Raw genomic sequence first — 26,612 nt, forward strand, 5'->3', positions numbered from 1 at the left:
GCTAGATTATATATGGGAGCGAGGGCTACAACAAGTTCTGTGCCCCTAAGGATGAAATAGTTCAGTTGCATGGAAAAAAATAGTACCCATGAAGCCAACGAAATACCATTTTGTTCTAAATTGTACCAGCTATATGAGTAATGGTTGGAGAGAGAAGGAGCAGAAGAGGGAGTCACCCACGTGGGGTTGAGCAATCATGTCAACCTCCTATATTTATAGAACCTTTATGGTTTACAAAGTACGAGCCTATCCATTTGATTGTCATACAAGGTAGGTAGGGGAGGGGTTGTTATTCCCATGTTAAATTGAAAAGAAATACTGAGATCCAGAGAGTTAAGTGACTTTCCCTAAGTCACCCAGGAAGTGGGTGATAAGCCTGAACTCAGGCCAGAGCTCTGCATTCCCTCCATCTCCAACACCACATACCTTCATCTTTTGTCTGGATTAACCTTGGAATGCAACTGACCTCCTCATCTATGTCTGTGCACTTCCCCTCTCCAATTGTGCTCCTTCTTGAGCTGGAATGATAGATATATGTTAATGCTAACTTGATCAGGTCACTCTTTTGCTTACAGCTCTTCTGTAGCCCCATACTACTGCTTGGATAGAACTCAGAATCCTTAACATGGCCTGTAGGCGCTGTGTGGTTTGGTTTCAGCCTGCTCTCCTGGCTCATCTCATGATGCTTCTCTCAGCTCTGCCTTCCACTCATATTCTCCTTCTGTCATAATCCCACACATGCACTGCTCCCCCTGTCCTCTGGCCGGACTTTTACACACATTCTTTCTTCTTCCTGCATACTCTTCCTGCCTTCTGCTGACATATTTCACTCCTATTCATCCTTAGGTCCATACTGTCTGATACAGCAGTCACTAGCCACATGTCACCATTTAAATTTAGTTAAAATTAAATAGAGTTTAAAATTTGGTTCCTGCATTGCAGTAGCCATGCTTCAAGTGCTTGGCAGCCACGTGTGGCTGGTGGCTGCTGTGCTGGACAGCACGGATACAGAATATGTCCATCACTGCAGAAGGTCCCTTGCGTAGTGTTGCACTGGATCTTAGTTCAAAAGGTAGTTGTTCAAGGAGGAAGCCTTTTCTCGCCCAATGTTACCTCCCAACTAAGTCCAACTCAGTGTTTTCACATCTCTTGTACTTCTTCTTCATAGAACTTCACGTGGTTTGTGAATCATTCATTTTTTGATTAATATCAAATAGTAAAATCATTCTATAATCAAGTAATAACATAACAAAATAAATGAAGTAAAATAAAATAATTCCCATTTGTGGATTAATAGCTGTCTTTTCTACTAGATTTTGTACTGCAGGAGGGTAGGAACTATAGTTTGCTCACCCAGGCCCTAACGTATAGTAGACCCGGGAAATGTAAAAAGAATGAATGACTCAAGACATTGGGACCTCCCTGCTCCCCATCAATGAAGAAAGCTTGAGGAAGGATGTAAGGTTAAAAGTGAGACTTGAGAACACTACAAGTGGTTGTTCAGGAGGAATATTACGGATGGAAGCGCTTAGGTGGAAAAGTTAGAGTCATCCCCGGCTGGAGCAGGTGGTTTCCAGTAGGAGGAGGAAGGGAAGCTGGAATTGGTGTTGGGGGCATACCTGGGGTGGCTGGTTCTGAGGCCAGTTGGGAGCTCTTCTAGAATCATCCTGAGTTTCAGACTGACCAGCAACAGATTGAGGATGGCTTGGAGGAACAGAAACTAAATTCAGGGATGCCAGTTAGGAGGCAATTTCCTTCTTCTAATAAAGTTCTGGAAGCTGAGATTTGTTTGAACCATAAGGTCTGGGAGGCCTGGGGCTATGTCTGTCTTGTTGAGCATGTGTCCTCTATGGTGGCACATGTAGGTGCCTAATACTATCTCTTTAATAAATGAAGGGCTGGGTTAGGATGTTGGCCGAGGAATAAAGAGGCGGCACAAGACTGAGAGACTTTGGAAGGAAGATCGAACAGGACCTGGTGACGATGGAGAGGAAGGAGGTAGAGGCAGTTTCAGAGTTTCTGTTCTTGGAGGAATGTTGGTGTCACTGACATAAATGGCAGTGTTTGGCCTCTATCTCTCTACCTTATGTTCAAGGGACAGTACCACACCTGAGCTAGGATGCTGTGTAGGTAATGGACCAGGACTGGATTTGTTCATTTTACTGGTCACTAGAGTAGATTCTGTAAAGCTGAAAGCCTCCAGGGGCCTTGCAGGTAACATACACCCCACACAAGCTGTATTAGCCTTGTTGTTATTCCCACCTCAGGGCCTTTGCACTGGCTGTTCTCCTGCCTGAAACACTTTTTCTACAGTTTTCTACAGGGTCAGCTCCTCGGGTCCTTCAGGTGTTTCCTCAAATCTCACTTTCTCAGCAACTACCTTCCCCTTCTCTGTCATTCCTGATCCCCCTGACATCACTTTCTAGTATACTGTACATACACTATATAATTTTTTCCGTTTATTGGCCGTTGTATATCCTTACAACGTAATCTCCAAAACAGTAAGGAATTAAAAAAAATTTTTGCTTTCCATTGTTTCCCAAATACCCAGAATAGTGCACAGCATGACCTTAGAAGGGGCTTGATTGTATTTGCTGACTGACTGAATTGAATTGTGTAGGCAACAGGGAGTGATGGGCCTGAGGGAACTGGGGATTTCATAACCTCATGCACACCCCCAAAGCTGACAAAGGCATTCAAATCAAGATTTAAAAGAATACAGTACCAGCCACATAGAGCTCTATTGCAAGCTGGATTCCGTGAGGCCCCAGGCTTTGACCCTTGCTCCAAATACAGCCAAAGATAAAACCAGGTATGCCTCTGACCCTCCAGTTCTCAGTTTGGAAGATTTCTGAGGAACTCTGTCTCCCCACCCAATATGGCACAGCCTGCTGATTTAAAACACATGCAGAATTGAACTGGTTCCCACAGTCAGAACAAAGCGATGCACAATCCCTTCCCCAAACATTTGTTTGCTGCCCCATAGCTACGAGTTGACAGTTGCGAGACATGGACCAGGTTACCGAATGAAGTTGCAGAAGTCTCCTTCTCTGGAAATTCTTTAGCAGCGCAATGTGCTTTCTCTCTAGCTGAGGAAATTCCCTTGATGCCAAGCTGTTGCGGTGAGTTTACTAGCCTGCTTTCTTCTTCCATTAATGAGCGTATAAAAAAGAATCCTCAGGTCAGCAGGTCAAGTCCCAGGGGCCTTCTGGGTAGTGTGACCCTGACAGCCATCTCTCTGAGATGGTTTAGATGGGGGTGGGGGTGGGGAGTGGAGGGGGTCCTCATGATAAGCATGATGAGCATGGTCATAAGCCATTTCCATATAAGGCTGGGGAAATGACAGTGGCTGCCTAACCAAATCAGGTTTAAATGCTTGTCACAATTATTCCTCCAGTTCCTTGTGGTAGGTTTCCGTTTTAGAGATGGAGACACTGCACTTTTGAGGCTGAAAGGCCATGGTTCGAATATAGAACTCTGTAGGTCTTCGAGGGGATTCATAAAGTAGATTGTAGAGAATATTTTCTTTGCTTCTACTGGACAGTCACTCCCACCAGAATTCTTAGGAGGATTTGAGTTTATCCAATCTTTTCAGTTGTTTATCCTGTCATTTTATATGTGCTTACATGACACACAGAGCATGCTATGCTTCGTACATCAGAAAGATTCCATGAACACAGTTAGTAAGGCATCGAGGGAGTTTTCCGTCCTTCATATTTCCTACAAAGGTTTATCGGTTCCAGAGCACTTTCAAACTAATTGATGCTCTTGATCCTTACCTAGGAGTTCTCTCTCTCTCAGGAACCTGAGGCTCAGAAAGGTGATGAGATTAGTGCAAGATTACCTGATCCAGAAGTGATGGAGCTGGAACCAGAAGGTGGCTCTTTTGACACTGTAGCCCATGCTTGTTTCTACTCCAAAGCTGCCTTGTGGTATTGAGTTTTATTGCATCTTCTACATGTTCCCTCCCAGTTCCTCTCTTGACTAATTGCAGGCCTATGTGGGGTGGGCTTGCCCAAGTCAGGCATGCACTCTCTGGGCACAGAGACCAACAGGGTCACAAGGCAGGTAGAAGTTAGGGCTGGCTTGTTGATTGTTAGATTGATGCTCCATGAGTTCAAAGAAGATTGGAGGCAGCTAATTTCCTCAAATAATGGCTGCTATTTATTGTGCACCAAATGCCAGATGTTGGGCTAATCACACCTTATTTTGCTGAATTCTCATAACATCATTAGGAGATGTAGGTCTAAGTAATAGCTTTGTGTAACCAAGGAAACCGGTTTTCTGGCTTCCCAAAGTCACATGACTAGTTGGTGGCAGAGCCAGGTTTCAAACTCAGGGAGTCTGCACCCAGTATCATTGATCTTAGCCACTACCCAGAGATTTCCAAGCCAAGTTGGAAGGACATTCCAGGTAGAGGAGGCCGTGCTTATAAATGCCACAGAGACATGATCCAGCAAGGCAAGGGGGTGATTAGAATGGCTGGAATTGTGTAACATGCCCTGGGTCACATAGCCAGAGTGACAGAGCTAGGATTTGAAACCAGGTCTTTGTGGGTCATTGTCTTGAGGCCATGCTGACAGGGACTTGGGTTTGCGGCTCACATTCTTCTAAGTCTTGATGGATCAGTGTAGTAAAGGTGTACGGGGCATTCACCTGGTGATGTGGGCAGAGGTATTGCCAGACATCACAGATGGCTGACTAGCGATGTTCTTGCATGGAGCACATGCCCTCTTTGCAGGGTGAGTCTCTTGGGCAGGCAGGCAGTATGGTGGAGTAGGAAGAACACAGGCTCTGAGTTTGAATTCTGGCTCTGCCATCTACTGGCTGTATGACAGGATTAAGTTCAAATTCTCAATCTTTGGAGCCCACTTGCTGTTCCCTTCCCTCCCCAGTCTTCCACTTATATTTTTATGAAATGGAAATACTAAATGTTTCCTCAGTGGGTTTTGTAAGGATTAAATAAGATGATGTTTGTAAAGTACCTGGCACTCAATAGGTGCTCAATATATGGTGACATTTTATAATTTATTGTTGTTATTATTTGAAAAAAATTACTGCTTTTCTTTGTTGAAAAATCTGTAATAATTGTGTGTAGCTCTTATTTGAGGAACCCATTAAATAGTAAGAAACAGAATCCTAAATGACAAGTCCAAAATTCCAAAACAGGAAAAAAGAAGACTTGAGCATTTTATTTTATTTTATTATTTATTTATTTTTTTTGCGGTACGCGGGCCTCTCACTGTTGTGGCCTCTCCCATTGCGGAGCACAGACTCCGGACGTGCAGGCTCAGCGTCCGTGGCTCACGGGCCCAGCCGCTCCACTGCATGTGGGATCCTCCCGGACCGGGTCATGAACCCGTGTCCCCCGCATTGGCAGGCGGACTCTCAACCACTGCGCCACCAGGGAAGCCCGACTTGAGCATTTTAAATGGAGATGGACACATTTGAGTTGACTTTTGTGGTATTTAAAAGGTTATTGTCATGTTTTAAGTTGGCAGGAAATGTTAACGAGTGTGATCACTCATGCTTTTTCACAAAAGGAAACCATAGAAACAAAAATTAAAAAATAGAATTCATCAATAAATCTGTTATTCTCCAGCTTAAAAAATTACATGACAAAGTGAAAAATCTCCCATCTCCTCCAGCTGTCGTTTCTGTTCTCAGTGGCAACCACTATTAGCAGTTTGTTGTATATTTTTTTTGTTTTTTTTGTACCTTATTAATATATCATGGATGTATTTCCATTTCATCTTTTATAGCTCAACTTTGTAAAAAAATATTTAACAGCTTGAGGTATAATTTACATACCATAAAATCATCCATTGTAAATGTATAATTCAGTGATTTTATTAAATTTACACATTTGTGCAATCATCACCATAATTCAATTTTAGAATAGTTCTGTTACCCCTCAAAAGTTCCCTTATGCCTGTTTGTAGTCAGCCCCCAGCCCCAGTCATAGATAACTGATTTCTGTCTTTATAGTTATTCCTTTCTAGAAATTTCACATAAATGGAATCATACAGCATGCCTTCTTTTGTGTCTGACTTCTTTTACTTAGCGTAATGTTTTTAAGGTTCATTCATGTGGTTGCACAGATAGTACTCTTTCTGAGTACTATACTGTTGTATGGATATAACACACTTGTTTTCAACATTTGGTTAAACCATGATGAACATTTGATTTGTTTACAGTTTTAGGGTATTATGAACAATGCTGCTGTGAATATTCACATACAAGTCTTTATGTTGACATACATTTTTATTTTTCCTGGGTGAATACCTAGGAGTGAAATTGCTGAGTTGTGTGGTAAATTATATTTCACAAAGTGCCAAACTTCTTTCCCAAAATGGCTGTATTTTACATTTCCAGCAGCAATGTACGAGGATTCCACTTTCTCCATAATTTTCTAACACTTGGTATTGTCACTCTTTTTTTATTATAGCTGTTATTGTAGGTGTGTAGTAGTAGCTTATTGTGATTTTAATATGCATTTCCTTAATGACTAATGATGTTGAGCATATTTTTGTGTGCTTTGGCCATTTGTCTTCTTTGGTGATGTGTATATTTAAATCTTTTGCTCATTTTGTAACTGGGTTGTTAAGCCTCTTATTATTGAGTTATAAGAGTTCTTTATATATTCCATATATGTCTATTATCAGATGTCTGAATTACAAATGTTTTCTCCCGATGTTTAGCTTATCTTTTCATTTTCTTACTGTTTCTTTTAAAGAGAAAAATTTTTAAATTTTGATGAAGTCAAATTTATTATTTTTTCTTTTGAGTCTTGCTTTCTAATAAATCTTTGTCTAGCTCATATCATAAAGATTTTCTCCTGTAAGTTTCATAGTTTTAATTCTTACATTTGGAGATATGATACATTTTTTGAGTCAATTTTTGTATACGGTGTAAGGTAAAAGTCAAAAAGTATATGTTCTTTTTTTTTTTTTTTTTTGCATTTGGGCATTTAGTTGTTTTAGTACTACTGTCATACAGTCTGTCCTTTTCCTGTTGAATTGTCTTGGCACCTTATAAAAAATCAATTGACCATACAAGTTTGGGTATATTTCTTATGTTTCTATTCCATTCCATTGATGTATAAATTTATCCTTGTGCCAGTGCCACACTGACTTAGTAATGGTAACTTTATAGTAAGTTGAAATCAGGTAGCATAAGTTCTACAACTTTGTTCTTTCTTTTCAAAAGTGCTTAGGCTTTTCTATGTCCTTTACATTTTTGTATAAATTAGGCACAGCTTGTCATTTTCTTAAAAAAAAACCTTCTGGGATTTTAATAGGGGTTGTGTAGAATCTGTAGATTAATTTGAGATTGCCATCTCAACAATGTTGAATTTTCCATTTCATGAATATGGCATATTTCTCTAATTTGTAGTTTCTTTTGTAGCAATGTTTTGTAGTTTTGGGGGTATAGGTCTTGAACTTCTTTTGATAAACTAATTCCTGAGTATTTTGTTTTTCTGATGCTACTGTGATCAGAATTATTTTGGTATTTCAATTTTGATATGTTATTTGCTAGTATATAGAAGTGCAGTTGATTTTTATATGTGAATCTTGTATCCTGTGATCTTACTAAGGTTGCTTATTAGTTCAGGTAGATTTTTCTTTTTGATAAATTTCTAAGGATTTTCTGCATATGGGATTATGTCTTCTGCAAAATAATACACTTTAACTTCTTCCTTTCCAATCTGTATGCTTTAACTTTCTTTTTCTTGCCTTGTTGCATTGGCCAGAACCGCTAGTACAAGGTTGAACAGAAGTGGTGAAAGAGAACAGCCTTGCTTTGTTTTTGATTGGAAGGAATCATTCATTTTATTGTGAAGTATGATGTTGGCTATAGGTTTTTGTAGATACTGTTAATCAGGTTGTAGAAGGTCCCTTCTTTCTTGGTTTATTGAGTGTTTTTTATTTATTTATTTATTTATTTTTTGCATCAGTTGAGATGATCATTTGGTGTTTGTACTTTATTCTATTAGTATATGTTATACATTAATTGATTTATGGATATTAAATGACTCTTGCATTCCTGGGGTAACCCCACATGGTCATGATGTAAAATGAATGTTTTATATGTTGCAATATTGGTTTGTTAATATTTTGTTAAGGATTTTTACACTTATGTTCATGGCAGTTATTGGTCTACAGTGTCCTTTTCATTTGATATCTTTGTTTGGCTTTGGTATCAGGGTAGTACTGGCCATGAAATGTTGGAAAATGTTCTCTCCTTCACTATATCCTAAACAAATTTGTATAGGAGTGGTATTGTTTATTCTTTGAATGTTTCACAGAACCTCCCAATGAATCCATCTGGTCCTGGAGTTGTTGTTTTGTGGGAATGTTTTAGGTGCAATTTTATTTTTCAAGAAAGACTATTTCTCAGTTTCTTATGTGGTTTTGGCCAAGTTCCATAGCCCCCAAATGGTTGTTTTTGATGATGTTGTTCAGTTTTATGCTTTGATTTTGCTAAGAAGATTTGCCAGCCTCTTCATACTATCACACCCAGAAGATGCTTCTCTCTCTTCATTTTTAATGGCTGTAGAAAATTCTGTTTTACAGGTATACCATAATTTATTTCATAAAAATAGTTTTTCCAATTTTTAGGTATATTCTTAAACAGTTAACCTTTGTTTATGTGTAATTTTACTTACTCATGCTAATAATTCACTAAGATAGGTTCCTAGAAGTAGGATTGCTGGGTCAAAAGTTATGCATTTTTGGGCTTCCCTGGTGGCGCAGTGGTTGAGAGTCCGCCTGCCGATGCAGGGGACACGGGTTCATGCCCTGGTCCGGGAAGATCCCACATGCCGCGGAGCAACTAGGCCCGTGAGCCATGGCTGCTGAGCCTGCGTGTCCGGAGCCTGAGCTCCACAATGGGAGAGGCCACAACAGTGAGAGGCCCACATACAGCAAAAAAAAAAAAAAAAAAAAGTTATGCATTTTTTAATTTTAATAAATACTATACTATATTCTTTAAAATTTGTACTAAATTATCACACTGTTAGGATAATGTAAAAGAAGGTCCACTTCTCCCTGTCTTGCCACTACTATCTACTCTTAATTTTTTGAATTTTTGCCAATAAGAAAAACAAAGATTGGGATATTTTTATTTGCATTTATTTAATTTTAATGGAGTTGGGGATCTTTTTATATACTCTGACTATTTCTTTTTATTTTATGAAGTGACTTTTCATGTCCTTTGCTTAATTTCCAATTAGATTGGTTGTCTTTTAAATTAATTTATAGGATCTTCTGATATTTTAGTGACATCAAACTTTTATTTGTTTTCTATTGTAAATACTTTATTCTGCCATTCATTTCCTTCTAGTCATAACTGTTTTCAGTCTTTTAAAAGCCTGTATTTTAATTTGTTTTTGTTTATTTGTTTTTAAAACAGAAAGTTGTACAAGGGATTGATTTAAACCAAATCCGAGGGCTTGGGTTTGATGCCACGTGTTCTCTGGTTGTTTTGGATAAGGAGTTTCGTCCTTTACCTGTGAATCATGAAGGTAGGACCATTTCTCTCTGTTTTCTTGGTGGTGGGAGATGGGCTGGGGCCCAGGTGGAGCATGATATCAAGTGTTATCACTGTTAGTGAGATTTACAGGTGGAGCATGGAGCCCCAAAATCATGTCCCTAGAGGTCAAAGCTTGGGCAGCAGTTAGTAGGAGAGGGGTGACATTGGGATTAGGTGGATTAGGAAGAGACTTGGCTCCACAATGCACAGGAGCCACAGTAGAAAATCTAATGTAGGATGGACATGGGATCATTAGCTCAGAGTGAGTAGCCTTGAAACAGGTTACTAGTCTGGGCCTTTTCAAGGAAGGGAGTGTTGTCTGTGCCTGCAGTTGTTTTGTATATGAAGCTCCTCCACCACATTCATTTGAGTGGGTGAATCAAGTTCACTTAAAGAAAATAGAGTAAGACAGACAGGACCATATATCACACAAAAGCTGGAAACAAATGGTCTCTCTATTTTCAATAGCCAGACCAAAGACATTCGCATTTAATGACGTTGTTCTAATACACTCTCATTACACTCTCATTGCACTCTCTCATTACACTCATGAGTACTGTAATGAGCTGTTTCAAATGCAAGTGCCAACTTTTATCCACTGTCAGAAATTTTTCATGGATGGTGAGGATGTGTCCCTTTTGGGATACTCTAGCCAGTACTGCTAGCACCGAGGTCGCAAACCCAAAAGTCAGGTAGGTAATGTAAATGAATACAGTGTGCCAGATGTGAGAAAGACAACAGCACATGTGCAGAGATAAATTTCAACTGACATTTAACCTTTTGATGAGTGGCAGACATTTGGGAGCAGTGGAGACTATGGTGCACTGGAAATTGTATGCTCCATCTAAAGAAGTGTGACTCTCTGCATTTTCAGTCAGTTGTTGCCAACATAGGTATCACAGGCATGTTTTGGGCGAGACTGTATTAAAGAATCCTTAGTAGTGGACACTGCTGTAGCAGCACCTTTCTTAATTGGCAGCTATGGATACTGGGGCACACTGGGACACCCTGGCATTGGAGTCAGGCAGTCCCAGTCCTTAGCCCTGCTGCTGCTGAGCTGTGACACCTTGAGTGAGTCACTTAACGTCTGTATGGCTTGGTTTCTCCTCTGAAAGAATTGGAATAATGAAACAGTAGCTTTGCTGTGAGAATTAAGGGGAGCTGGACGCCTGAATGCTCAGAAAAGTTTCTTCAGTCAGATTATGAATTCCTTAAGTTAGGAGAATGTGTCTTACTTACTCCTATGGACCTAATGCATGGAACAGTGATTTTTATAAATGACATGCCCTGCAAAAGTAGGCAAATGGATGAATGATAGAGCACAGTGGTAATGGTGACCATCTTTTACACACACACACACACACACACACACACACACACATTTTTTTTCTATTTATGCCACATTTACTAGCACCCCCTGTGTGCCAATCCCTGTCTGATTAAGTGTTGGGGCTTCAGAGACGAATATGAGGGGTCCTTGTTCTCAGTGGCTGACCACTGGCTCAGCTGGCATTGTTCCGGCCCAGGAGGGCAGGGCAGCCCCCGTCTAGACCACTTCAGAGAGCAGAGACCCAAGGAATGGGACTGAACCTACAGACCTCAGCTCAGCAACAGCAAGCCCTCTCCAACCATGGAGTGGGCTGCTTGGGGAGGCTGCCAGCACTTCTTTGTTGGCTTGTTTTAAGTAGTGGTCAGGTGATGGTCTGTTAGGGATGCTGTGGAAGGAATTCTCATTTTGGATGGGACTTTAGATGTTAAGAGCCCTAAGTTCCAAGGACTCTGTACCTTCTAATCTGCTGAAACACATGGTTTTTAACTCTGGTAGCACATTAGAATCAACTGGAGATCTTTTAAGATTACCAATTCATGAGCCTTACCCACAGGGTTTGTATTCAGTTGGCTTGGGGTGAGGCTAGGGCATCAGTGTTTTTAAAGTTTTCTCGGTAATTCTAATATGTGGATAATTACTGGGTGCAGATGAATGGACAGCTAAAACATTAGGAATAAGAACCTCTGAAGTAGAGGAATAGTTCCTTGTTAAACCTGCTTATACCAGCACCCTCCCAGATGCCATCTTTTTTTCTCATTGTAGAGAGAATTGCCTCCTGTTGACAGTTCTCCTATTAAGAGTGTTACCTAGGTTGCAACCTGAATTATAAGTGTTGAAAAAACTGTATTCCACCTAAAAGGTTAAAATGTACCCATTCATCAAATGCATCCAGCTGCAGGTGCCCTCACCAGTTTCTTGCCTTTCAACGGGTTCTATTAAGGTTAGATTTTAACTGCAGTGGATTAGCCTGTACTAGAAAATGAAATTCAAATTTTAAGGATGAATTAAGAGGGTCTTTAAAGACTTCTGTTTACCTGATAATGACCCATTCTTGATTGGTTAATTGGAGTAATTGTGAAGAGCAGGGAGTGGGGTCAGGAAATTAACCATCACCATTAAAGCCAAACCCATAAGACCAGCAAAACTTATTTTCTTTAGATGGTAACCAAAAAGAAAAAGAAGGGCCTCCCTGGTGGCGCAAGTGGTTGAGAGTCCGCCTGCCGATGCAGGGGATACGGGTTCGTGCCCCGGTCTGGGAGGATCCCATATGCCGCGGAGCGGCTGGGCCCGTGAGCCATGGCCGCTGAGCCTGCGCGTCCGGAGCCTGCGCGTCCGGAGCCTGTGCTCCGCAACGGGGGAGGCCACAACAGTGAGAGGCCCGCATACCGCAAAAAAAAAAAAAAAAAAGAAAAAAAAATCCCAAGGAAATTAAGTACACTAGTTTGAGAACACTGACCTACATGATAAAATAGTCTAATTGTTTGCCTTTTCTTGTTTGGTCTTTCTTCCTTTTCAAGATCAGACCAGTGCTGGGTTGGACAAAGGTGCCATTGCTGTGTGCTTCCTACCTCTGCAACCCACCTAGCTCAGACCATGACTGGGTGAATCATTCCAGCCACAGGAGCTCTTGGGAGGGAGAGGAACCAAGGGAGATAATTTAGGGTCAGGGAGGAAGTTACTACCTAGGCTACTCTGTAACAGAAACCTAATATTTAGATGGTTTTCTGATTCACAGTCATTTCCTTCAGGTATCCCTGGAACACCTCCTGTGAGGTGTTGCCAGTATTAATTGAATGAGTACAGGGATAAATAATCTGCCCTAAGGTAAACTGACTATGTTACCCAAATTCTGCTCTACCAGATTATTTCCAGTTCTCTTAAAATATGATGCCTTTATGGGTCTGTGCTCTTTTGGTTTCACGTGCTGTTTCTATTGTGTAGCCCCTCCTCCCTCACTCTTTCTTCACCTGCTTATCCAGTGGCCAGTCATTTTCAGAATTAACCTAAAGCTTTCCTGCGTCTTGGAAGCTCCCTGTGCAGCCTCGGGCTCTGCTAACTGGGGGCTTCTCTGTGCTCTTCCTTCTCTCTGTACCATGTCCAGGACTTCTGTCCCAGCAGTCATCACTCCATACAGACTGTTTTTCCATTTACCCTCGTGTTCCTTAAGGGCAGAGACTGTGGCACATTCTTCTTGGTATCCCAGCATCCAGCCCTGTGCCTGGCATGTAGCAGATGCTTAATAAAAGATGAAATGAACTTTCAGTGGAGTCATTTATTTGTCATTTTCTACAGGCACTGAAAAAAAGATTAACTTCCAGGTTGTTGTCTGTAATGAACATTGTTAATTAATAATCATAATAAATATAATAAAGTAATTGATTCTACACAATGCTCAGTGTGTCATTCTGAGAGCCTCTTCATGTAGAGGTAGTAGTGGCTGATCGGTCTGTCTTTACAGAAGGTTTAGCAACAGGTGTTTTTGTCTTGAAGCAGCTGCAGACAGATTCTATACAATATTTAAGATGCAATGCAGATATTGTCCCCCCCAACACCCACACACCCACATTGTGTGTGTGTGTGTGTGTGTGTGTTTATGAATGTGTGCCCACATACCCACAGTCTGATTCCATGATGGTTCTGGAATAGGACCTGTACATCAGTATTTTTAAAGCTATCCCAGGAGATTCTAATGTGAAACTAGGGTTGAGAACCAGAACTTTAAGCAGTTTTGTCATACAGTAGAATCACTCAGCTGTTTAAACAAAATCTTAGATGTACCTGTGGAAGGTTTCATGTACTTTCTCTTACTTTAAATGTATTGCCGTTGTTTGAGTAGTTTTTGTGGGACCTGAAATCTCTCCAGGCAGGCAAACCAATGAGTGAGTCCTTGACTCATTACGATGATGACCTAATTTAGATGTGTCCTTAGGCCGACATTTTTGTAAATTTTAAAAATTCTTTTTCAAATATATGGAAGAGTAAGGAAAATAAGGTAACAGCCTCCTATGTATGTATGAGGATAAACAGATGAGGTTTTGCCACATTTGCCACAAGTCCTTTTTTTTTTTTAAAGAAAGAACCACTTGAAGCTTCAGTCCATGCCCTCCCCCTCCCCCGCCCCCCTGCCCAGCAGGTAATGGTTCTGCCATAGCTGGTGTTCACAAACACATTTCTTCTGTGCTTTTACCACATGTGTGTATACCCACAACAACAAACAATATATACTGTGTTTAAAAATACCCCAGCTGGTGTCATTATTCATGTTGATGTGTGTAGCTTGAGTTTAAATTTGTTTTACTAATTTATTTATCCATTCTCTGCACAGATCTACTTTCAAAGCACACTTTGTGCTTTTCCCAGCTGTGAGGTAGTAGGCATGTCTTCAATCTTGGAGTCAGTTCGTCATTGAAAACGGCCTGGATCTCAGAGTTGTTTTAAGGATTAAATGAGACGATGTGTGCAAGAGGTTCAGCACAAGGCTTGGGACACACACACACACAAATGCGCATGCGCAGCTTTATAAACACTCGTATTAGCAAAATTATATAATTGCTGCAGTTATTTTGCCAATAAATAAAATAACATGTGAAGTGCCTCTCTCAATTACTCTTGGGTCCCTTTTATCTTCCCCATTTATAATCTCCCAGATATATTCCTTGCTGTTCTCTGCATTTTGCCATCAGAGGAAGCAGAGGACTGTGAAAAGAATACTGGCTTGCCCATCAGTGCAGGAAGAATTAGCAGAGTCTGGGGAAGGGGGAAAGGGGCAACCAGTTTCTCTGTGGGCTGCAGGATGGTAGAGGTAGGATGTGAGGGGCACTGCGCATGCTCCTTTTCCGGCTGATTTTAAATTCTGTTTCCTGTGATTTATTCCTCTTGAGGGCCTCCTGTGTGACAAGCGCTTGCCATAACCTTTATGCACATTATCTTTTGTTCAATGAATGAAAAAGCTCAGTTCATCCTTATATGCTCCATTTTGCAGATAAGGACGCTTAGGCTAAGAAAAATTAAATAACTTTCTCAGTATTTCTGCCTACACTGAAAGAACGTTCCCCATCAGGTCTGCCTGGTTCCAGAATGGAAAAGAAATTCCAGTGCTTCCCACCCCACCAAACAAACCAACCGAGTGAGGAAAAACACTTAAATTAACTAATTTTAATTAGAGTGACTAGAGGAAGTGAGAATATAGGCAAATAAAAGCCATTATGTAAATGTATATATTATACCTAAAATATTTGTCCATATTTCAAGGAGACATACCTTAAAAAGCTGAAGTATTGTTTTAGGCTCATTTCATTGGCTCTTATCTTGAGTATATACCCAGAAACGTTTTTTCTAGAATAGGTGGGATAGGAAAGGAAGGGGAGAAGTTGAGAGAGAATGAATGGTAATATAATCAATTGGTGGATCTTGACTGGTTTTTCCTTTAGACGTTTAACCCTGGGACTCTATTCAAAGAGCACATCTCTTGAAGGGTCCGAGATACGGGTAGGATGTACTAGCCAGTGTTGATGGTGGTCCTTTCACTTGTTTCTTGTTGATGTGTGAAATTATACAAGCAGTTGTGCAGATTTTTGCCCTTGGGAATCTATAAGTGCCCCCTTGAATTAGAAGGATAAGGATGCACCTGTGTCCTCATCTCCCTTGTTTTTGCTAGGGGATTCTCATCGAAACATCATCATGTGGCTGGACCACCGGGCGGTCCATCAGGTCCACAGGATCAACGAAACCAAGCACAGTGTCCTGCAGTACGTTGGGGGCGTGATGTCCGTGGAAATGCAGGCCCCGAAGCTTCTGTGGCTAAAAGAGGTAAGTGCATAGCGTTGAGGAGTGATTACTCACAATAGCAGAGGATTCCATTTATTGAATCTATTGGTACCAGGCACCCTGCTCATCACGGCTGTTGTGTTTGATTTTTGCAGCAAGGCTCAGGAAGGTTGATCCCATTTTATTGATTCGGTTGTGGTTAAGTCATTCTGCTTAACTCAGGCAAGGCACTGTGATAAGTATTTGATGCAGATTATCTCTTTGAATCCTAACTGCAACCCTATAAAGTAGTTTTTTTTCTTTTTCTGTATTTGTAAAAACTAAAGCTAATAGAGATTCGTCAGCTCACCCAAAGTGACTCAATAAGTATACAACAGGCCAGGATTTGAACCAAAAAATGACTCTGAAATTGATTTTCTTAATATCCACTGTTCTACTGAAGTTCAGAGAGGTTAATTACCATTCCAGTTAGAAAGTGGCAGAGCTGGGATTCAAGTCCAAATCTTCTGACTGGAACATTCTTTCTCTACATACTTTTAGCCCCCAATGATTAATCTTTGGCTTTAGTGGCATTTTATGGAATGCCTTTTCTCATCTCACCTGAACTTGAGTTTCCATACCCTTTTGTGATAAGGTGATCTCTGGCTAAGGCACTTGCAGGTGGTTCCCATTTCCAGATGTTAGAATCATTTATGAAGTGTGGAGAATGGTGATGTCAGCTTAATGGTTCCCAGTAGAGATGGATGTGTGAGAAAGTTCAAGTCCTCTGGGAATTGCAGGAACTTGAAAACCCCTAGGTGGTCTGGTGAGGAGAGAATCCATCTAATGATAAGACCTGCCATGATTCATTTATTGGCCCTGAGGTTTCAGGTGGATTGAGTCTTCAGTTACTCAGATGTGGGGTTGGGGAGAGTTTAAAGGTGATGAGGAGGTGTCCTTGGATTGCCACCATGGGGCAGAAGGGAGATAAGTAAAAAGGGCGTCAGTAATCAAGGCAGGCTTGGCTTGTTGCTTGTTTTGTATATTGAGCTATTTTGTAAGTTTTAATTTGCAGAAAGACTTCTATATTTGCTAAGAGTTTGAAAACACAGAGTGTTTTAGGAGTTGGGGGTTTCTAGGATCCTAATTCTGACTCTGTTTGCATCACACTGTGTGCCTTTGGGCAAAGCAATTCTCATCCCCAGGCCTCACTTTTTCCATCTCTAAAGTGAGAGAGTTGGACTGGATCAGTTTGGAAACTTGATACAAAAATATCCTGAAATACAAATCAGTGTATTGATTTGTATTTGCACTGCCTCCACACTCTGCTATGTGTGCTATAGGCTTTAACTGATCTAATCCTAACAACCTCTGCCTGGTAGATGGCATGGGAAACTGAGGCTCCAAGAGAGGGTTATATGACTTTCCCAAACAGACGACAGAGCCAGAATTTAAACCTGTGTCTCCTGGTCTCCATATCCCAGCTCATCCCATTAGTCATGCAGTACTAAAATCCTCTGTGAAGCATACCACTTTGGGAAGGACCAGGAATGAGGGTGGTGATGGTCTTTAAGCCAGCCTAAACATGTGCAAAAGAACAAATGGGTTGGCTATGTCACCCTTCTGGACCACAGGTGAGGAATAGCTGTTCTGAATTAAGTGAGGAGGATTGAGCAGGTGGTCATTGGTGCAATACCAGAGCCTTACTGAGCACCTGCTTCATAGCCAGCTCAGGGCTGTATATCCCAGGAGGTCTAAATATACTTTTGGTATGAACCTGTCAGGATATTTACCTGTGCGCTTGAGATCTAACTGCACTAAATAAAGCCCATAGAAAATAATTAAGTTCTAGATTTGTGTGGCAATGATTATGACCTAAGACTGACCATCCATCCATCCATCCATCCATCCATCTAATCAATTCCATTTCAGAATTTTCTGAGTAAGGCTCTAAATAGTGCCTCATTGTGCATTTAACTACCTGAAGGCTGAGCCTCAAATCTGATTTTCAGACTTTTTTTTTTTTTTTTTTTTTGTCTTTTTGGTAAGCATGCCCAGGAATCCTTGCTGAGAGTTCCTTTGGTTTTACTGTGATTGCAAATTCAAAATCAAAACAACTTCTAAAATCATGTTTCGTACCTTCTCCTTAAAGCCTACCAGCACGGCTTATAGCTCTTCTCAGACTTCAATGTGTAAATGAATCACCTGGAGAGCTTGTTAAACTGCAGACTCTGACTTAGTAGCCCTGTGGTGGGAACTAAGCATTTGCGTTTCTAACAAGCTCCCAGGTGATGCTGATGTTGCTGGCCTGCAGACTCACAAAACCACTTTCAATGCGAAAGACTCTACCTTTGTATCCTGAAAAGCATCCATGTGTGGAGAATCGGGAAACAGTACCTTCTTTTTATTGGGCTTATGGGAGACTGAGGCACAGGGAAGTACGGTAGCTTGAGTTGCTGTTCAACAGCACATTCGACGTCAGAACATGAGAGTCTGTGCCAAGTTTACTGGGCTGCCATTTGTCTACTCTTCATTCATTCCTTAATTTGCCAAATCTTACCTGAGGTCCTGCTGTGAACCAGCACTGTGGTCGGAACTGGGGACATGGGCACAAAGAGGACTCGGCCTTACCCTCAAGTGGCACAGTGACCACTGGGGACAACAGTGGGGGAGCATAAGGAGAAGAGAGGCATGGAACCAGAGCCAGCAGAAGATGCACTGAGCGCCGAGGTGCAGGCATATGCAGAGTGCTTCCAGGGAAAATAATTTGCTTCCTGCACGAGCTAGTTGAGATGAGCCTCAAGATATGAGTGGAGGTTTTGCGTAGTAGAGAAGACAGGAAGGATACAGTGTTCTAGAGAGAATGAGGTTCATTATGGTAAGGTGTGTAGGCCCTAGGACAGGAGCCTGGGGTGCTTCCCTGAGTGTAGTAGGAAGTGAGACCAGCTAAGTAGCCCCGGCTCAGTTTGTTAAGGGCCTATTTGGTGAGAGAGATTAGTGGATGGTTGTTAGGCAGAGGGGGGAGGTGTCTTAGATACCTTTGGCAGGGTGAAGAGATTGGATTAGGAGTGAGAAAATGTGTGTGGGGGGGAGTAAGAACCAGTTTATTTATTTATGTTTTTATTAGTACGTATGCATTTATTTATTGACCACGCCGTGCGGCTTGTGGGATCTTAGTTCCCCTACCATGGATGGAACCTGGGCCCCAGCAGCTAAAGCACCAAGTCCGAACCACTGGACCACCAGGGAATTCCCCTAAAACCAGGTTTCTTACTTTCCTCATTATAACACTTAGTTGGCCTTGCTTTACCCTTAGGATAAACTCCAAAATTTGTAACCTGGCCCAGAAGATGGTGTATGATGTCATTTTCACCTCCCTCCTCTGCTTACTGTGTGTCTCTCACTTTGCTCACTCTGATCCATCCACAGGGATGCACTCAGAGTGCCTCAAACACACCAGCTCTTTGCCACCCCAGACTTTTGACTAGGGGTTGGCAAACTAGGGCCATGGGCCAAATCTGGCCTGTTGCCTGTTTTTGGATGTCCTGGGAGCTAAGAATGAGTTTTACATTTTCAGATGTTTGAAAAATAATCAAAAGAAGAGTCATATTTTGTGACTTGTGAAAATGATAGGAAATTAAAATTTTAGTGGCCATAAATAAAGTTTTATTGGAGCACAGCCGTGCTTGTTCGTTTATCTACTGTCTGTGGTGCTTTTGCCCTACAGTGGTAGAACTGACTATTTGAGATGGAAACTGCATGGCCTGCAAAGCTGAAAATATTTACTGTCTGGACTGTTAGAGAAAAAGTTTAAGACCTCTGGTCTTAATGATGCTCTGATGCTGTGCCTTCTGCTTGAATATTCTTCCCTCTTCTCACCATTGATTCTAACTCATCATGTAGGTCTCAGCTTTATTGTCACATCCTTAAAAAAGCCTTTCCTGACCCTCAGATAAATCAGAGGTCTCTTGTCATTGTACTCTTAATTTTACTTCATTGTATCTTTCATAAATTGTCATGACACATCAATTTGTATGATGATTTGTATAAAAGCTCACCCCCTCCAACCATAGTAATCCACAGGAGGATGGAGATGATATCCATTTTGTTCCTTGTTGTGTCCCTCTCCCTAATTAAATGCCTGGCAGATAGTAGATACTCAGTAAATATTGTTTGAATGATTTGAGTGGGCCAGTGAGGAGCTATTGCAGTTTTCCAGGTGAGAAATGATGAGACCTGAATTAGGCGCTGTGGGATGGAGAGGAGATGGGTTCCAGAAATCGTTAGGGGTTAATGTCAGCAGGACACTGGGGCTGATTGGCCGTGAGGGGTGAGCTAGGTGGAGGAGTCGGAGCTCACCGCTCATCTCGGTATTGCTGTCACTCATGTGCTCCTTGTCCTTAGCCTGGAATCAGATGTCAGAGGGAGTTGGGCAGAATTTGGAGTTCAGACTTCTCAGAAGACAGAAGTGATGTCCTAGGACCACCGTACCTTTTGGGCAAAGCCACTCGGGTCCTAGTTCTGCAATATGGAATTTTAATCATGTCCTTTACATATAAGGTTTGTGTGTTTTAGGTTGACGTACGTCTCCTTAATAAGAATTGTCAGATAAAAGGAAAAATGCCATTTGATTTTTTCATAACCCCCAGCAGTCTGGCTTCTCCATTTGGTCTCAATGATTCTGACTCTCATCTTAATGAAGGCCAAATGTAAATTAAGTTCTCTCAGGCTGGAACAGCTGGAGTCTCCTATCTTTATAAACATGAAACACTGTAGGGTAACAAGGTGCAGGCTGAGGAAGGTCAAGCAAGTTAACAGGCTGATGCCGATCCTGACAGCTCAGTGTTAATGGAAGATAATTATCTGGCTTGTAGCGGATGCATGGAGATATTCCTGTCTGTCTTTTAACTCATTTTCTCTTTTTGCTATTGTCAGCAGAACAGAAAACTAATCATTTTATAGTTTGCAGTTTTCATTGTTCACTCCAAAGGTCTCGAAGCAGCTGGCTGGAATGTCAGAGGATTTTGTTGATGGGTTTAGAAAATATATCTGCCCCTTTCATCTCCCCAGTCCATGCCCTTCTGCTTCTGTTCCCCTGATAACATATTGGGAAAATGAGTAAATGATTCTCTGATTGGTTCAAATGTGCTTTATCCTGTGTATGTAGATTTTTGGGAGGAACCTGGGAGTTTCGATACCCAGAGGGGTGGTTTGATAACCCACAGAGGGGTGGAAGGTGCTAGCATACCTAGCATTGGATGCTTTGCAGTAGGAAGTCTTGAAAAGAAAACTGTTAGACCTCAGGAAAGCCTGGCCCTTGTCCCTTCTGTACAGTAAGAGGCTGGCCCAGTAAGGGCCTCGACTGGCCTTATTCTTTCGTTCTTCTTGATGATATAGTAACAATTATTCTCTTTTCTTTAGGTTTCTCATCTTGAAACTTTATGAAAGATAAACAATGTCAGTTTCTTTCTTGGAAATGCACCATTTCTTTTTTGATGGCAGTTTGGTGGAAACTATAGTCTTTTTCTGTTAGTTATCTGGCTTTAAATTTCATGCATAGGTCTGATATTATTTACCTACATTCATCAGATCTTAGCAGTACAGCTCATACAAGATTGGAACTTTGGGAGACAGAACACAGTTCTGTAACAACAGAAAAAGTACAGGATTTGAAGCCAAACACATTTGCATTTAAATCTGTCTCCACCATTTACCAATTTTGCAACCTTAGGCTAAGTCAGCATCTCTGAGTTTCAGCATGCTGAGCTGTCAAATGATGATAATAATATCAGCCTTGTGGAATTATTATAATTTAGTCAGATATTTGTAAAATATCTTATTCAAAGAGTAGTTTAATTCTCATTTCCACTGTGCATAAAAATGTTTGTCTCCACTGATGGGCATGTCAATAACATTCTAGCACCAATCGAGAGAATTTTAAACACTAGAATATCTTAAGTAGCTGAGTGTAATGAGTGGTATGTTTTTCCTGTTTGAATAATAGCTATGGAAACCATCTAAAAATGACCACAAAGTTGTCAGAGACAATCATAGAAAATAGTAGAAGAGTATAAAACATATTTTCAGAGTCATTCATTTATTTGAATCATCCACATTCCTATGTGTAATACCTATACCAGAAAGCAGCCAGCTTTGAATTGCAAAGCAGATTGACTTACTGAATACCTTCTACTTGTTTCCCCTAAAATTCACCAGTGCCTCCAGCCCCAGAATTATTTTATTCCACAATGATTATTTAATCTTTACACTAGTCTTGTGGGGTAGACATTATCTCTTTTTATAAATGAGGAAACTGAGGCTCAAAAAAGTTAAATGTCTTACTCCTAGTCTTGTATCACGTAAGCATCCGTACATCAAGAACCATACAAACAGCTCCATCCCCCATCCCCCTCCTGTGGGGGCCTGTGCAGTTCACTGTGGGAACCCAGAAGTGGTCTCTGCCTTCACAAAATTACAACCTTTTAAAAAAAAAACATACACACACACACACACACACACACACGTGTATGTATATGTATTTATTTATTTGGCTGAGCCGGGTCTTCGTTGCGGCATGCAGGATCTTTTAGTTTTGGCACGTGGGATCTTTAGTTGCGGCATGGAACTCTTAGTTGTGGCATGTGAGATCTAGTTCCCTGACCAGGGATCAAACCCAGGCCTCCTGAATTGGGACTGCGGAGCCTTAGCCACTGGACTACCAGGGAAGTCCCCAAAGTTACAGCCTTTTTGGACTAAGCAATAAGAACAGAATAAGGAATTAGACGAAAACAGTAGCTAAAATGTATACAGTGCTTATTATATACCTAGTACTTGTCTAAGCATTTCATCCATGTTAAACTCATCTAATCCTCACAACCACCCTATGAAGTTAAGTCTCATCTTTTACAGATGACAAAACAGCCTCAGAGATGTTAAGCAATTTGCCTAATTCAGCTAGTAAATGGCAAGGCTGGGGTTTGAACCTTAGCACTTCAGACCCATAGAATGGGCTTATCACCATTTCACTCTACTGCCTCTTCAAGTGTTTGCCTTGCAGGGTTTGACTAATCTAGTTCAGGGAAAAAACTTGGAAGTAATGACTTCAGGAGAATCTGAGGCTGGGAACAATGGGTGGTGGGTTCATTTTTTTCATTTAAAAAGTCTTGGCTGAGTGTCTCCTATATGATGGGCACAGAGGTTGCCAAGGTGAGCAAGACAGATGAGAGCCCTGGGTAGCCTTCTGGGAACTTAGATTCTAGCATAGAGCAGCAGAAAATAGACACGGAGACAAATACATATGCAAAGTGATTTTGTTTTCTGGAAAATGCTATGAAGGAGAATGGCAGATGAACAGATTTGGCATAGCTAGTGTGTTCTCTTGGGAGGTTTTGGTTGACAAGAATGATGAGACTTTCAGGAAGGGGGAGCAGCAGATTCAATGAGGGGAGGAAAGCACCTGAGAGTTCAGCATAGGAGGTCAGCAGGGCTGGCAGGTATGAGCAAGGCAGGGAGTGGCAGGAGGTGGGGTAAGAGAAGTGACCAGGGGCCAGATCCTGCACAGCCCTGAGGCCGTGGACAGGAATTTCAATTTTATTCTAAGAGCAGTGAGAAATGGTTGATGGATTTTAAACATGTGTGTGACATGATCTGTTTTATGACTTCAAAAAAATCCTTCTGGCATATGTACTGAGTAGATAATAAATATTTGTATAGCAACAACAAAGTTTACACTATAATGTGAAAGGGAAAAAAATTATGAGGCTGTGCAGTCTTATAAATGCATTTGTCTTAAGAAACTTACAGTATAGAAAAAAAATGGCTGTGTTTACAAAAAGCAATAATGAGACACTCTCCGTGGTTGGTATAGTTTGCTAATGTTATAGCACAATGATCATGCTTTTATTACTTCTTTGTACTTTTCCATTAAAAAGTAATCTTATAGTCCCAGCTAACCTTTCTGGTTGACAACACTTCATTATTTAGCATGGGATTTTTTTTTTGTTCTTGGGATTATTTTCCTAAACCATCTGCACTGTATGAGGGACTTTACATGCAGTATTTCATCTAAGCCCCTCAGTGACACAGTATTATTATTCCATTTTACAGGTAAGGAAAACAAGACCCAGAGGGCTTAAGTAGCTTGCTTCCCCAAAGCTACGCAATAAGTAAGTGGTAGTGCCAGGCTTCTCACCAAGTCCAGCCCGCCTCCAGCCCCTGGGCTCTATCCGTTGGCCCTCGCTGCCCTGTTGCTCATTTCTGCTCATGTGCAGGGTTACAGGCTGGCAGCCCACAAGCTGAATCTGGTCCCCAGATGGGTTTTGTTGGACCCACCCTGTGCTTGAAAAAAAATTCTTTTTTTAATTAGTGTCCAACATTTAAAAACTAAGAAATTTTACATAAAAATCCAGATTTTTCTGCTTCTCTAGAAAAAATAACAAAAGGATTTAGCAGTCCTGGGTTCACATTCCCATGTGGCAGGAACTGGCCATAGCTGTGCAGGGACTGCCCCTCGAGAAGGGGCGAGCGTCCTTCATTTCACAGTGGTCCCCACCCAGCCTGCCTCACTATTTCCTTTTCCAGCAACTACCCCTCTAGGCACTTGGATTTGAGACCCAGACTGCGGGAATTTGTTCAAGGAATCCATCATTACTTTTCCTATAACAAAATGCTTAGAGAAATGGAAAGACTTTCCAGATGGGGAATTTCTTGGTCAGTGGATCTAAGGATACCATACCCATGTTCTCTTACACCTCTGGGTCTTTACTGAGGTCTTCCTTCTGCCTGGCAAACTTAAAATCATTTCTTTTCGCTTGGGGAAACTTATACTAATTCTTCAAACTCCAGGAAGCCTTCCTTGACTTTCTCCATGTTGATTAGGGTCCTGCCCTCTGTCCCCTATGGCATCCTCCCCTTACCTCTACCCTGGAATTCATTAAACTATATTGCACCTCACTTAACTCCATGTCCCTGGTGTCTAGGGCATTGCTTAGTATCTCACACTGATAACTCAGTAAATATTTTAATGGATGGATGCATGAACTTATCAAATCATTTATCATGCCATTTTTGATTGCTGGGTTTTGTCTGTCCAGATAGTTCCATTCCAAAGTAAAGATCCACTGCAAGTTGAGTGCACTTTCATTTTCTCTTCCCTGTTGTGGAAAAGGAAGTTTGGAGTATTACTACTCCTTTCTACCCCAGAGCCATCCCTTGGCTGCAGTCTGTTACCTTGAGTCACTGCTTATTTTGTGAGATTGATGCAGTAACTCCTCTGGGCCTCTCCTCTGTGTCTTTGTGCTCTGAGGGGACTAACCCCTTTACGTTGCTCCCTTCACCCCCAAGAAAATACAAGACACATCAACTGAATCAAACTAGCTCTCTTTAGAATGTTTATACTAGGGCCGTTTTACGTTTGGAGCAGATTCCTCCCAGCCTTTGAGCACTGCGGACGGTACTGTCAGCTGATGTTAGGGCATCTGTTGTGGATTTTCTCTCCAGGGTGGTCTTCCCATAAACTGGGCTCGTAACTAAAATATATGGAGTGTTGAGGCTGATGCTCTGCCTTCATTTACCTGGACAGTGAATCCTTTCCTTATCCCTGCATTTGCATATTTGATTTATGCCAAATATGTGCTGTATTCTTTTACTTTTATAGTCCAACAAAGTAATTTTAAAAAGCAGGCCAAAATTTTTTTTAAAAAAGAAGGACTTGGCCTGATACCTAATAACATTTAATAAATGTCAGCTATTGTTATGATACTGTATTTTGTATTTTACTTTATAACTTCTATGACTTGGACATATGTTTTCTTTATTTGATTGGTGACATGGCCTTGCAAGTTAAATGTTACTATTTGTTACATTTTATAGATAAATATAGTAAGCCTCAAAGAGATGCAATGACTTGTCCACAGGTATCAGGATTGGGTCTTTATGAAGGTCCTTTTGGATCTAAATCCTGTCTTGTTTTTTTTTCTTTTTCTGCTGCACCATGTTCCTTCCTCATTTGGATTGGTGGATTCTTGGCTCCATAAGAGGAGGGACCAAATCTTTCTCTCCATACCTGACTATTGTCTTCCCCGACCCAAACACAGTGCTTGGCATTGAAAAAATATTCAATAAGTATTTGCTAAATGAATTCTTGTTTCCTGGTCCGTTCCAGACTTATGGCTGTAATAGCATAGTCCACGTGCCCAGCTTCCTTGCTGCCAGCCTTGTCCGACCACTGTGTCGGGGTGTCAGCTACATCTAGGAATTTACAGTATAACCAGAGAAGCGAGAGAAAGATTGCTAAGTTTGGCTGGCCTTATGCTCACGTGGTATGATTCGATGTAAAACAAAAACCGAACAAAATTCTTTCCTCACAGTGGTTAAAATGGAGGTCACATCTATTGGAGGAAAATACTGTCTTTAGAAAAGACACTAAAAAAGACAGTGCAGTTAATGTGTGTTGTGATAAAGGAACTCATTAGCATGATCAGCTGCACTAAGGTGAACTGTCAGCTTGGAAATCTGGGGGCCCAGGATAGGTGGATGTTAACTGGGGAAAGGGAGGAGGGAGGCCAGAAGTCAGACAAGATGCAAGTCACGGCATTCTTCTGGAGGGGTAAGTAGATCTCATTTCTCTGAACATATGGGTTGGTTTTATTCTTTTTTTTTTTTTTTTTTGGTTCTGTTGTCTTCAAAATGAGAAAAACTGTTCTGCTATTGTAGGGATATATTCATTTAATCAGTGAAACAAACGTTCATCTAGTAACTGCTATGAGGAAGGCATTGTGCCTGGTGATGGGGAGACAAGGCAGAAGCCAAGAGTGTCCTTTAATCTCAAGGGGCTCCCAAGTCTAGGACCAAATGTAAGAGGCTGTGAAAGCCATTTTTTCCCAACATTTTATTATCAAAATTGTCAAACATACAGAAAAGTTGAAAGAATTTTATAGTGAACACTTAGAACCATCACCTAGATTCTGCCATTAACATTTTACTGTACTTGGTTTATCACATA

At 41.2% G+C, this 26,612-nt stretch overlaps 1 protein-coding gene across 5 annotated transcripts in view; it reads left to right on the forward strand.

The window, feature by feature from the left end:
- FGGY (FGGY carbohydrate kinase domain containing) overlaps window positions 1–26,612 on the forward strand; it is a 430,315-nt gene that overhangs the window by 32,483 nt on the left and 371,220 nt on the right. For 4 of the 5 annotated variants that reach the window (XM_060089872.1, XM_060089875.1, XM_060089874.1 and 1 more), the window contains exons 3-4: window positions 9,415–9,526; window positions 15,522–15,673. In XM_060089872.1, the coding sequence (XP_059945855.1) occupies window positions 9,415–9,526; window positions 15,522–15,673 (264 nt within the window). The remainder of the gene's footprint in view (window positions 1–9,414; window positions 9,527–15,521; window positions 15,674–26,612) is intronic. The other variant, XM_060089876.1, reaches the window with a different exon arrangement.

The sequence above is a fragment of the Mesoplodon densirostris genome, chromosome 2, assembly GCF_025265405.1.
Source record: "Mesoplodon densirostris isolate mMesDen1 chromosome 2, mMesDen1 primary haplotype, whole genome shotgun sequence".
Classification (NCBI taxonomy): domain Eukaryota; kingdom Metazoa; phylum Chordata; class Mammalia; order Artiodactyla; family Ziphiidae; genus Mesoplodon; species Mesoplodon densirostris.